This window comes from Camelus ferus, chromosome 20 (assembly GCF_009834535.1).
Source record: "Camelus ferus isolate YT-003-E chromosome 20, BCGSAC_Cfer_1.0, whole genome shotgun sequence".
Taxonomy (NCBI): Eukaryota; Metazoa; Chordata; class Mammalia; order Artiodactyla; family Camelidae; genus Camelus; species Camelus ferus.
In genome coordinates, this window is record NC_045715.1 from 19552624 (window position 1) to 19566810 (window position 14187).

General features: G+C 37.9%; 1 protein-coding gene across 1 annotated transcript; it reads right to left on the reverse strand.

The window, feature by feature from the left end:
* Window positions 1-3181: 3181 nt before the first annotated feature.
* LOC102512280 (olfactory receptor 12D3) lies at window positions 3182-4132 on the reverse strand. Its single transcript, XM_006195413.1, has one exon. The coding sequence runs from the start codon at window positions 4130-4132 to the stop codon at window positions 3182-3184; it is 951 nt and encodes a 316-aa protein (XP_006195475.1).
* Between the last annotated feature and the right edge of the window lie 10055 nt (window positions 4133-14187).

Genomic DNA, 14187 nt, shown 5'->3' on the forward strand with positions numbered 1-14187 from the left:
TGAGATGGTATCTCATCATGGTTTTGATTTGCATTTCCCTGATGATTAGTGGTGTTAAACATGTATTCACGTATCTGTTGGCTATTTGTATGTTTTCTTTGGAAAACTGTGTTTTCAGATCCTCTGCTCATTTTTAATTTGGATTTTTAAATTTTATTTTAGTGAGTTGTATTTATTCTTTATATGCTTGGATAGTAAATTCCTATTAGATAGGTAATTTGCAAATATTTTCTCCCGTTACATAGGTTGCCTTTTCATTTTGTTGATGCCTCATTTGCTGTGCAGAAGCTTTTGAGTTTGATGTAGTCCCACTTGTTTATTTTCTCTTTTTTTTTTCCAAATCCAAAAAAATCAATGCCAAGGCTGATGTCAAAGTGCTTACCATCTATGTTTTCTTCTAGGAGTTTTATGGTTTCATGTCTTCTGCTTAAGTCTTTATTCTGATTTGATTTCTTTGTATGCGCTAAGATAGCGAAGCAGTTTCATTCTTTTGCGTATAGCTGTCCAGTTTTCCAAACACCATTTATTTAAGAAACTATCTTTTCTCCATATATATATGTGCCTCCTTTGTTATAAATTAATTGACTATATATCTGTGGGTTTATTTCTGGATTCTCTATTCTAGTCCATTCATCTATGTGTCTGTGTTTATGCTAGTACAATACTGTTTTGATTTCTCTAGCTTTGTAATATAATTTGAAATAAAGACGTTTGATGCCTCCAACATAACCTTCCTGTGCCTCAGTTTCTTAATCCAAAATTGCAATAATAAGTGCTACCTCATTTGGTTGTTGTAAAAATTAAATGATTTAATATTTACAAAGTGCTTTAGAAATATACCAGACATATATTTGTCATTATATGTGTTTTTTAAATAAATAAGTATTTTATTAATTATAGAGAAAAGAAGTATTTACACGACAAATTGACACTGATGCCATGTAGCTCTGCAAATCACCATGCTAAAAATCTTTCAGTTGAAAACCACAGTTGATTTAAATCCACATGGTATGTAAAAAGATTTTATCTTCTCTCCTGCCTCAACTTTTTTAATGAATCAAGCTGTGAGTTAACAATATGTTGACTTTGTGCATATCCTAATTTTCCCTCTGCCTTTTCCTTTATTTTCAATGATCCCTAGCTTCCTGGCTTGTCATCCTCCAGGACACTGTTTTCTGGGTCTCAACTTTTCCTGGGTCCAACAACCATGGATCAGTTCATTCTCACATTAAGCAAAGCTTCTTTGTCCTCAAAATGTGTTAACTTCCTGGCCTATTGATATTTGTATTATTCACAGATCTTCAGAAAAGTGGACCCAATAGTCTGTCTAGCTAGCTAGCTAGCTATCATCTATCACTTTTTATTGTAAGAATTTGCTCATACAATGCTGGAGGCCACTAAGTTCCATGATCTGTCATCTGCAAGCTGGAGAACCAAGAAAGACAGTGATGTAATTCAATTTGAGTTCAAAGGCCCAAGGTCCAAGATCATCAATGTTCAAGAGCAGGAGAAGATAAATGTTCCAGCCCAAGCAGAGAGTAAATTCATTTTCCCTCACCTTTTTGTTCTATTTAGGACCACGATAGATTGAACAATGCCCATCCACTTGGTGAGGATAATCTTCTTTACTCAATCTATAGATTCAAATGCTAATTTCTTTCAGAAACACACTGACAGTTGCACCCAGAAAGAATATTTTATCAGCTATTGGAGCAGTCAAGTTGACATAAAATTAACCATCACAGTGATCCAAAATGTGCAGAGTATTGCCAACCAAAGGAAGCTCATTTGAGCTTTGTTGTTCAGAAGTTTAATTACATAGGGATGATTGATGGAACCATTGGCCATATAGCTGAACTCAGTCTCCAGCCTCCCTTCTCCCTGGGAGGTCATGACTCAAAGCCCCAAACCTCTAATCATACAGTTGGTTTTTCTAGCATGACCAGCCTCATCCTGAAGCTATCTTGGGGCCCACCACACATCACCTTATGAGCATAAACAAAGGTGTGATTGTAGAAGCTCATGAATAACAAAGACACTTCTATAACTTGGAAGATTCCAAGAATTTTAGAAGCACAATGCCAGAAAGCCAGGACAAAGAACAGATAAATTATGTATCATATAGTTTAACCTCCTTATCTCCTTTTAGTTCTCCATGGCACTTATTACCCTTGCATATGTACTTATGAACTTGTTTATTGTGTGTCCCCTATCACACTAAACTTTCAGCTTTATGAAATTGTGGAATTTCTTTTGCTCACTTCTGTGTTTCCTGCACCTACTATGCTGCCTTACACAATAGATGTTCGATGACTATCTCTTAAATAAATGACTAGATGAATAAAAAAGGAACAAATAGTGATTCTGCACAAATGAGTGCAAAACCTAGCTATAACTTCCTGAGGGGAGAACAGAAATCAAGTAGACTATCCATTTATTACAATGAGGGGATACAAATCTTTTTTTTTTTTACTTTTTTTTATTAAGTTATAGTCATTTTACAATGTTGTGTCAAATTCCAGTGTAGAGCACAATTTTTCAGTTATACATGAACATACATATATTCATTGTCACTTTTTTTTCACTGTGAGCTACCACAAGATCTTGTATATATTTCCCTGTGCTATACAGTATAATCTTTTTTATATTCTACATTTTGAAATCCCAGTCTGTCCCTTCCCACCACCTGTCCCCTTGGTAACCACAAGTTTATATTCTATGTCTATGAGTCTGTTTCTGTTTTGTATTTATGTTCTTTTTTTTAAGAATCCACATATGAGCGATCTCATATGGTATTTTTCTTTCTCTTTCTGGCTTACTTCACTTAGAATGACATTCTCCAGGAACATCCATGTTGCTGTAAATGGCGTTATGTTGTCAGTTTTTATGGCTGAATAGTATTCCATTGTATAAATATACCACATCTTCTTTATCCAGTCACCTGTTGATGGACATTTAGGCTGTTTCCATGTCTTGGCTATTGTGAATAGTGCTGCTATGAACACTGGGGTGCAGGTGCTTTTTTGAAGTAGGCTTCCTTCTGGATATATGCCCAGGAGCAGGATTCCTGGGTCATATGGTAAATCTATTCCTAGTCTTTTGAGGAATCTCCATACTATTTTCCACAGTGGTTGCTGAAGGGATACAAATCTTAATGGAAATAAGGTATGTCTCATTAGTATCAGTGGTGTTGCTGGCAGCCTTTAAATAACTTGCTCCCAAAGGTTTTTTTCAGTGCCAGCATCACCTCTTTATTCCTAAGAGTGTATATCAGTGGATTCAGCACTGGGGTGACTGCACTGTATATGATGGCCACCATTCGGTCCTGAATCATGGAGGTGGCCGAGGCAGGACGAATGTACGTGAAGCCTACAGGTCCATAAAAAAGACATACCACCATGAAATGGGAGGCACACGTGGACAAAGCTTTGCGGAGTATTCTGCAGGACTTATTCTTGAACAGAAGGGAGCAAATAATATAGAAGTAGGAGAGGAGAGTCAGGAAGAAGGCTCCCATTGAGATGCTGCCTGTGACAACAGAAAGAAGCCATTGGTTGAGCAGTGTGTTACCACAGGCCAGTTCCAAGAGGGGCTTGACATCACAAAAGAAGTGATTGAGCTTTTGAGAGTGGCAAAAGTTCAGGTGAGCTGTCATGATGGAATGCATCAGAGCGTTAAAGAAGCTGGTGATCCAGGCCACAGCTGCCAAGAGAATATACACCTGGGAGTTCATGATGACGGTGTAGCGAAGTGGGTTGCATATGGCAACGAAACGATCAAAAGCCATGATAGCCAGTAGGATGGCCTCTGTGCTGCCCAGGAAGTGGAAAAAGTGTAGCTGTGTGATACAGCCTAGGAAGGATATGGCCCTGCGAGTGGAGAGGAGGTTTATAAGCACTTTGGGCAGTGTCACTGAAGAATAGCAGATATCCAGACAAGAAAGGTTTCCCAGGAAAAAATACATAGGGGAATGCAGTTTAGGTTCCAAAACAGCAATCACTAATATAGCTCCATTTCCAACCAAGTTTATCAAGTAAATGATTAAGAAAATCACAAAGAAGAGAGGTTGCAGCTTCTGAACACTGGTCAGGCCAAGTAAGAGAAACTCATTTACTGTAGTGACATTCTCCATTGCTTTGGGGAGAAAATGCGATGATAATGATGAGTTGATTTTTCTGAATTGTTACTTTTACATTGTGTGGGTTAAGTGAAGCAAGTTTACTATTTGGAAGAGTCTAAGGGTGAGCTACAACATGAAGAATATTTAGGGGTAATTTAGGAGCTAAATTTACTTACAAGAAAATGGAGGAAGACTGACACAGTACCTGATAAATTCTAAAGCAGTAAAAACACCTTAGACTAATAAAAGGAGCATATTATGAATAAATCAGACATAGATCAAGGACACTTTTACAAAGTATAAATGTAAAGCATGATCATAATCTTACTTATGGCATTAGAATTACAGCTTAGACAAATTTAAAACATACAAAGGGAATAGCTGGTTGTTCAGCTCACGAGTCAGTTCTGACAGTAACACAGATGTAGCCTAGTGAGGATTTCCCCTTTCCCCTAAGATGCATAAAAGCTTCAGGAAGTTAGCACATCCCATGTAAAAACCTAAACCTTCAGTACAACTAAGAAACACAAAACCCAGAAACTTCAAATATTGTGTAAGTAGAGGGAATAAAAACAGCATAGAGAGTTACTCAGTTTTTCTCTCAGATCTCTCCCCTATATACATGTTATTAAACTTTTGTTTGATTTTATCCTGTTTAAAGAAAAAACAGCATAATTAGCATCAGTAGTCACAAGATCGCAGCATGGTGGTGGAGCTGTAGGCGCAGTGGAGAAAAACTTGAAATGGTGAGAAATCCTAACAGGAGAATTTTTAAAGCACTCCAAAATTTTCAGCCCCAGAAAAAAGGGCCCCACATTCAGTGGGAATTTCTACACTTGGGAGTGGAGGGAGGAATTAGAACAAGACAAGGCATAAGCATTGAGGGAAATAGAAAGAAAAAGGCATAATAAATGCAGGAAGAACAAAGAAAGCCTGCCATTTGTCAAAGAGAATAATTGCCGCCTTACTAACAGAAGAGGGAGCCCTTGAACTGAGAAACTGCAAAAAGTACCTGCTATACTTCCCTCCCCACACCCCACATACACACAGCAAGTCCCCACTAATAACTGGCCCAGAATGTCATAGTCCAATGTAAGTTCCCAGTAAAATAGCTTTAGGAGTGGACAGAAATAATGATGAAATAGTCAAATTCACAGTCATAATAGAAAATTTTAACACAGCTGTCTCTATGCCTTTAGAAGGAAAAACCAAAAAAGGTTAGTAAGAATATAACCAATTTGTTATAGGTTAAAGGTTAGTAAGAATATAAACCAAATTTACCAATTTGATTAACGTATATAAACATTTAACCCAATAAGAAAAGAATTCACACCTACAAAAAAGAGAAAACACAAACTAAGAGAATATATCACTACACTAAAATATACACTGAAGGAAGTTCTTTAGTCAGTAGGAAAAGATGCTAGGCGGAAGAAATGCAGAAAGAAACGAAGATCACCAGAATAGGTATGTGTCTGTGTACATATAAGGAAAAACTGACTTTACAAAGATAAAAAATGACTATACAAGGCAGTAATGATTATGATTCGTGGATGTTAAGACTATGTAGAATAGAATGCATCAATAGAAAAAAGAAAAGAATTCATATTATTTTCAGTGCACCTTGAATATTTATAGAATCAAGCATAGGTTGAGTCTTTAAAAAAAAAAAGCTTCAAAAATTTCTAAAGATTGAGCCATTCAAAGAATTTTCTTTGACTATGGAAGAATGGGAAAACAGTAAGAAAAAGATATCTAGAAACTCACTAAATGCTTGAAATGGATAAAAGAAGAAATCCAAATAGATATTTAAAAGTATTTTAACAGAGTGATAATGAAGATGAGTCATATCAAAACTTTTATTATGCAGCTAAAGAAAGAAACAGGGAAAATTTTGGCCTTGAATTCATATGTTAAAGAAGAAGAAATATTGAAAATCAATATCCTAAAGTTTCATTTCAAGGAGCTGAATGAATGAATGAATGAATGAATGAATAAAACCAGCAACTCAGCCTAAAGAGAGTAAAGGAAATAATGAAAAAATAAAATAAAATGAAAGTCCAATAGGGAGAAGTCAATAAAGTCAATACTTAATTATTATTTGAAAAGATTGGTGAAATTGACAAACTCCAGCAAGACTGTTAAAGAGAAAGAATTCAAATGATCAATTTGAAATGTAGTGTCACTATAGATAATATCAATGCCAAAAATTATAAGAGATCATTAGGAATAACTTTATGCTGATGAATTTAACAATTTAGATGAAATTTACAAATTACTTCGAATCAAAAGTAAATTACTAAAACTGACAGTAAAAGAAAAAAATTTGAATAGTTTATCAATATAGGAAACTGGAGCTACTATTAAAAATCTTCCCGCAGAATGAAATACCAAATCCAAATTTCATCCATGAATTCTACCAAATAATTAAGCAAGAAATATTAGCAACTTAGACCAATTCTTCTAAAGAAGGAAAAGGAGAATACTTTTCAACTTCTTTTTTAAGGCTACCAATACTTGAGAAAGGACTTAACAGAAAGGAATACTGAAGAACCATCTGTTTCATGAATATAGATGCAAAATCTATTTCTTACTGTCTTCTATGTGATTCTGTTTGTGCCAAGCATCATCATCACTCATTTGGATTATTGGAATGATCTTATTTCCACTCTTGACCAGCCCACTATTCTCAAGACAGCATCCAGGATTATTCTGTTAAATATAAGCCTAATGCTTTAGGCTTCCACTTCCACTCTACTCCTTGATCACTCAGCCACCCTGACCTCTATGCTGTTCCTATAACACACTAATCACTCACATCTCGAGATCTGTGCACCAGCTTTCCACTTGTATGAAGCAATTTTACAGTTGATACATTCACACGACAGATTCCCACATCCCTTTCAGGTCTTTGCCCTAAAGCTCCCCTCCCAGTGTGGATTTCTCGAATCGCCCTATGTTAAATTGCAAACAAACAAACAAAGAAAAACCATACTCTGCTACCATTTCTTGCTATGTTGTTATTAATGGCACTTATCTTAATCTGGTGTATTGGATTTTGTTATACATACTGTCTTTCGTCTTCAGCTTACAGTCTCAAAAAAAAAAAAAAAACCCAAATTATTGTCTATTTTATTCATTAACGCAACCCAGCACCTAAAACAGTGTGTGAAACATTTTTTATGCTCTCTGTATTTGCTGAACTAACTAATGGATTGTGATTACCTGTTAAATGTTTGTCAACTACACAAACTCCCCTCAAGAGGTCAGATTTGTTCTTTTTTAAGCATTCTAACCTATAGTCTATCCACAATATTCCCCAGAATGTGATGCTATAGTCACAAAATACTCCTCCACTTTATCAGAGGACATGACAATACAGAAAGTGAGCAATGAGTATTTGTGTTTAAGTAAGCAGTTTTAGCCACATAAGGCCAGTTGTTGTAGCAATGCATTTTTGTCATGGACTGCTCTCAAAGACACTAGTGATTCTTATGATTAATTACTGTCAATAGACAGTATTTAAAATTTAAGTAATTATATAATTGGTGAAAGAACACACAAGTCTAGGAGCTGCATTCCCCAGATATGGATACAGAAGAAATATTCTAAATAGAATTGTTGGTAGTGGGTGAAAAGAGGGTTAATCTCAGGAATCAGAAATGTAACAGAAGGACATTCTAACCAATGCCTACATCAGAGATTTGGGATGTACTCCTGTGAAAATACATAAGTAAATGCTTTATACTACAATTCTGAAAACTATTTTTTTCTGGATAATAGCACCATCCCTCTTCCACCAAAAATAATACTATTGCAAAGCGATGTAATTATATAACACTAGGTGCAATCTAACATGTTTAACACTAGGACTAGAGCCTACCATTTTTATGATTACTAATTTTGCAATATATTAAGATATTACTCACCTAAGTTTTTCTCTCTCCTTGTCTTTCTTCTCTTTATATTTTCTATATCTTTTTATAACACACACACACACACAACAAAACAGATATAGGCACTCAGACATTTAATTAAAACATATACCTATACTTGATCACAATGGGAGTCTACCCAGAAACAAACAATAAAAAAAAGTAAAAATGTACACACAGATGTATACACAAATAGATTAAGAAATTCAAAGCTTTACTAGCTAATGACTTGTATCATGAGCCCACCTGTTGTTTCACTCTGTAATTTTCACAGCCTAGATTCAAAGAGGTTCCCCAGTTACTCTCACTCACTCTTTCCAGTGATCTTAACCAATTTTCATCAGAAAATTCTTCCCCTAATCTAAGCTCACTTTTTCCTATTTACTCTCAGCAAATTTGCCCTGTACTTCCTTCTTTACATACTTTATAATAAAATAAACTTTGGGCTCAAAAATGATATCCAGAAATCAGAGATCATGTGTGTTCACTGTCTCCTTAAATAAGATTATCTGAGATAATTCTAGTTGTTCAAAACTTCTTACACTCATTTTATTGCAAACAGCTTATATCTACATGTAAGATTGAATCTCAGCAAATCCATCTCTTATTATGTTCAGAGAACAAACAGACTAAATCCTGTATAAACCTCCCCAGTGGCATGTTGGGCATTAATGTCTTGGGATTTTCTCTCCAAAGACTTATTCTCTCCCTATTTCTTTTCTCATAAGTTATCAACTCATACCTGACAGACAGACAGGTTCAGAGGCAGAGTTACAGACACAGCTGGCAGGGACACACGTACGCATACATACGCAGACACATTTGATGTTTACACAACTTCTTTTCAACAAGTATATCTGTCTTCCATAGTTTAAGAGAAAGAAATCCTGATTTTTACTCTTGTCCTCTCTGCTTTCTCCTCCACATAGAGGGAAAGATCGCATTTGTCAGAGTCCCTGCGGACAAAGCTGTGCTGCCTGCCTCCTCCCTTCCTCTCTCCTCTTTCTGCGTGCTGAACGTAATGTCTGATTTCAGGAGTATTACAGAAAAACCAGGACAGAGGCCACAGCCTAATTTTATCCACTGACAGACACTCATAGTCCCATAACCAAAAGATCAAGCTGTTGCAATTTCCCGGAAATGCCAACTCTAGTCTTAAACAAATGTGGTGTTTCTGCAGCTCCTAGTCCCAGGCTGCCCACACGTGAGCATGTGCGAGGAACACTTGTGTGTTTCTAGTGACCAGCCGTGAGAGAAAGCCAGGGTCCCTCATTTGGATTTACAACCGGAGCTGGGACTGCTGAGAGCACACTTTTTTTTTTTGTTTTGTTCAGTTTTTTAGTAATTGAAGCATAGTCAGTTTACAATGTTGTGTCAATTTCTGGTGTATAGCATAGTGTTTCAGTCATATATATACATGCATGTATTCATTTCCATATTCTTTTTCATTATAGGTTACCGCAAGCTATTGAACATAGTTCCCTGTGCTATGCAGAAGAAACTTGTCATTTATCTATTTTATATATAGTAGTTAGTATCTGCAAATCTTGCATACTTCTTGGAAGTCTCTCTGTCTGCAGACGGGTGGTTTCTCACTCAACAGAACATTCCCATCAGGAGACATTCACATCTGACTTTTCTGACAAGGGTCCTGGACATGTGACCTTGGACCCTGGGCTCTGTTTCTGACCACGTTCTTATCCCATCTCAGGAGTAGCTGGTCTTGGGGGCCTGACCTGGGGGGTGTGTGTTGAGGGCTCACATGACGTTAACTCACAGGATTAAAGTTAATTCACACAAAACATGAATGTAAGTGTGTGCAGAGGATCTGTGTCCTGACCTACATGTAACAGTGTTTGGTGTTTTGTGTTTTGACCATAATCTTGAGACCATCGTCCTGTAGATGCCCAACTCATCTCAAAGGCACAGATTTGAGAACCTCCTGACATGCAATAACCATGGAAACAACCTCAGCACCAGTCTGAGACCTCTCCTGGAATATGAATGACTGTCTTATGCTAAAACTATGGGGTTTTGCTTATTTTGAGCCATAAAATTTTATAATGTCCAAATGAGGTATGTAGGTGGTAAACCATTAAACATTTAAGTCATTACTCCATAAATTTTACATACTGATTACTCTTAGCTCACCTCTAAAAATCAGTCACTATAAACTGAAGAACAATATTTTAAAAATTAGTAAATTAAACTCCACACAGAAATAAAAAACAAGACCATTTTTATTATTATTTTTATAAAAATGTAACCCCATAAGACTACAGTTGACAGTAGACGTCTGCGCCCTAAAACGCGCACACAAATATGTACAGGGGAACATTGTCATGTAGAAATATCACTTGTACTTTTTCTACTAAAAGTTCTTTTGTCACGTCAGCATGAATGCCTCCACTTCTCCAATCTTCATTTGAAATCAACAACAAAAATGTCCCTCTTTCTCCAGTGCATAAAAAACCTTAGAGGATAACTTTTACCCCAGATTTAGTTTATCACAATCCTTCACAGCCCTGGGAAGTGGAAGAGGGTGGAGCCCCAGGACTCCCGGGGCAGTGGGTGACAGGGGGCTGTGTCCCGAGGTGACACCCAGTGCGGGGCTGCAGGGACCCAGGTCCCCAGGTCCCCAGGATCTCAGCTAGCAATGGGTCTGGGCTCTCAGATACGAATCGAGCTTTTTATTAAATGTGTGTTTTCCTGATTTTCTTTGAAGAAATGAACACAAAACTCCCTTGGAGGGAAATAACACCAGCTCTTCTGTTTTGGGGAGAGAAGAGTGTGGAGCCAGTTAATCTATTTTTCATTGTTTTTTGTTTTACCAAATCTTACTTTAATTTAAAATCAATTCATAGAATGTTGGAAGGTGTAGTGTTCAAGAAAAGAGCGAGTAGACAAATGGTGTTTTAAGTACAGATGTGCTCAGCCCTCCACTGAAGTGCTATTTAAAGAGGAACAACCCCTGAGTGGGCTGTTCCAGAAGGATGTGCTGCTTCAGAAACAAAGTTTATCTTCACATCATACTTTGTACTAAGTCTCTAGTGATAAAACATTTCAACTAAATAATTTAGTGATACTGTGTTTCGGACTTAATATTTTTTCCTCCAGATGAGTTTCAAGGAGGCCAATTTCTCTGCCAAAATTGAAATCAACAATTTTTTGCTAACATATTAAAGTAAATTTTAAAAATCAAATAACACTAATGGCTTACACTGCAGAACATGGTACCCTGGTAGACACCACTCAACCCACATCCTTGGACAGTTGATTCAATGCCTCTGCTCAGAGGCCCCCCTGCAGAATGAGCAGGTTAATGCAGGTAAAGGCTCAGAGGTTTTCTGGCCCTGGTGAGTCCGCACTGAATCTGAGCACCCTACCTCTGCCCTCCGCAGAGCACCTAACTACTCTCTCTGGCTCCCTAGGACCCACCTTCACATTTCCACGACTGGGTCTTTTTACATGTTCTTCACAGCTTTATGGAGATATAATTCACAAACCATACAATTTGTCCATTTTAAGTGTACAATTCAATAGGTTTTAGTACATTTGCACCACAGGTCAATTTTAGAACATCTTCATCACTTCTAGAAGAAACCGGAGGACTTTAGCTGTGACCTCCTGACCCCCTTTCCCTCGGCCCCAGTCAAACAATAATCGACTTTCCATCTCTTCAGATTCCCTGCTCTGGACACTTGGTGTGAATGGATCACACATATGTGGCCTTCTGTGCGTGCTTCTCTCACCGAGTGCCGTGGTGTCAGTGTTCATCCACCTAGAAGCTTTTTCAGTGTTTGGTCCTCTCTTATGGTTGAGCAGTGTTCTGCTATGGGGGCGGACATCACCTGCACCCTCTCACGCTCTGATGGCCATTTGGGTTGTTTCTGCCTCCTGGCTCTTGTGAATTTGCTGCTGTGAACATTGGATGCCAGCCCTTGTGGGGACACGGCTTCCTTTCTCCTAGGACTGGAAATCCTGGGTCCTTGGTGACTTTGTGTTTAACCTTTGGAGGAACTGACAGGCATTTTGCAAAGTGGCAGCTGTTGCTGATCTTCCTGTGCCATCACATCAACATCACACCGTCATCATTAGGGTCAGTGAGCACATTCTCTGAGCTATAAATAGCACCAAATCCAACCAACTCTGATTAAAACAGAAAATGTCTTTGCTCGTAATGCCCAGAAGTCTGCAGATAGTGTGTCTACCCTCCCAGATATCCTGAGAGCCAGGACTTTATCCCTCACAATATGGTCATTGTGATAAGAAAATGGCTGCCAGGGCACCAGACAACATGACCACCTCCAAAGACCAGGAGAACATGTATGGCCAGATGGCAAACTCCCTTTTCCTGTTCCTGGCACTTCCAAGAGACAGATACAGCTTTCCTAGGACCAGGAGTCTGTTTCCCGGTGGGATTCACTTTAGATAAAGGGGAAGAGGACAGCCCACAGGGGTCCCAGGGACATCAGCGGTTGGGGGCCTCTTTCCATTTCTCTAGCAGGACTCACAGGTGAGAAGTGGGGGTGGGGGTCCCTGGGGGAAGTTGGATGAAGCCACCCCTATAAACAGATGGGGAAGAGACCCGTGGGAACATTCTCTGGCCAGGTTTGAGAAGAGACTGGTGCTCGCAGTCCAGGGCTGAAGCCAACACAGGAGACCTCCCACTGGGCCCCAGGATATTGGGGAGATGTCTCCATCCCTATTCATAAGTCAGAAAAGGCCAGTTCTGAAATTCCTAAATTTGATGAAGCTCAGTGACTTTCCGCTGTGACCATTTTCCTGGGTCATTCCAAATTCTTAGCAGAAGTCCATGGTTCTGAAACAAAGAAGAATATTAAAGAAAGAAAATAGGAAAAATAAAAAAAAAAGTGAATCTCAAGATAGGAATTTCCCAAGGAGAATTCTCTTGATTGCAGTCATAGAAAGGCATCTTGTTTACTCTTACAATAACCCTCTCAAACCCAGGGGACACTCAGGGTTTGAATGTCTAGAGATCTGTGGATCATAAAAGACAGGCAGAATTTCAGAAAGAAGAGATTTTGGATGATGAAGAGCTTGTGCTTCAATCCCAAGGTGGTATGTCACTTCAAATATTTTTCTACTATTTATTTTTCAGGAGTGTAAACTGGAAAAGCTTTCCTAGCTGGGAATTTGAACACTCAATCAGGTATGAGAATGAAACAAGAGACAGGCAGGGGAGTTACCCATATTGTCTGTCTTCTTGCTAGAATTAAAGTTAAATGCCCAGGATTTAGAGCTGGTTTCCTATCTTATGATGGACTCCTCGCTGTGCTTGTGGATTAGGAAGGCTCTTTACTGCCTACATTTTTATTGCTGTATCTCTAGATATTCTCCAGAGTAAATATGCATCTGTAACTATTCAGGATGCAGTGAAGTAAATCATCTAATACAGAAAGTCTGATTGCTATTTTCTTTAAATGTTAGGGAAACAGGTTTTTTCCCCTGCTGAATTTTTTAAATGATTTTGTTTTATGGGTCAGAGAACCAAAAATGAGGTCTGGCATATGATTTGTATCTTAAACAAGAGTGATAAATTGTTAACAATATACAAAATAGACATGGCTGTCAAAGAAACCTACTCTGAATTTCTAGAAGCCATCCTTTCACAGACATGTAATAAATGAAGACAATCTCTCAAATTTTTCTCAAGCTAGAAAGCCCAGAATCCCAAGGGATCCCCTGAAATGTTCCCTAGTTAATTCACTTTTTTATTCTAGTCACATCAAATCTTTTTCTTCTCCTTTCAGGGATTTTCCAAACTTTGAATAATTTCCTTTTTATAACAAATTCTACAGTGTCTGCATCTCTATTCAGGTTTGTTTATAGCTCTTATTAGTCTCTCACTTTCTATTTTCCTTAAGCAAAAACCCTTCAGGTGGTCTCTTACTAGGTCAGGAGGTAGCAGTGTGGTGGAGTACTTGGTTATGTACTCCCTGGGTTAGAGCTGAATTAGGACCATAAAAAGCAGGTCATATCATAATGTGGTTCACAGACAGAGAAGATGGTAGGCTGGAAACATGTACTGAATCCCTGGGAGAAAGAAAAATATTCATGATAAATTTATTTTAAAAAGGGACTGCATAATAGTCCATCACCAACATGTAA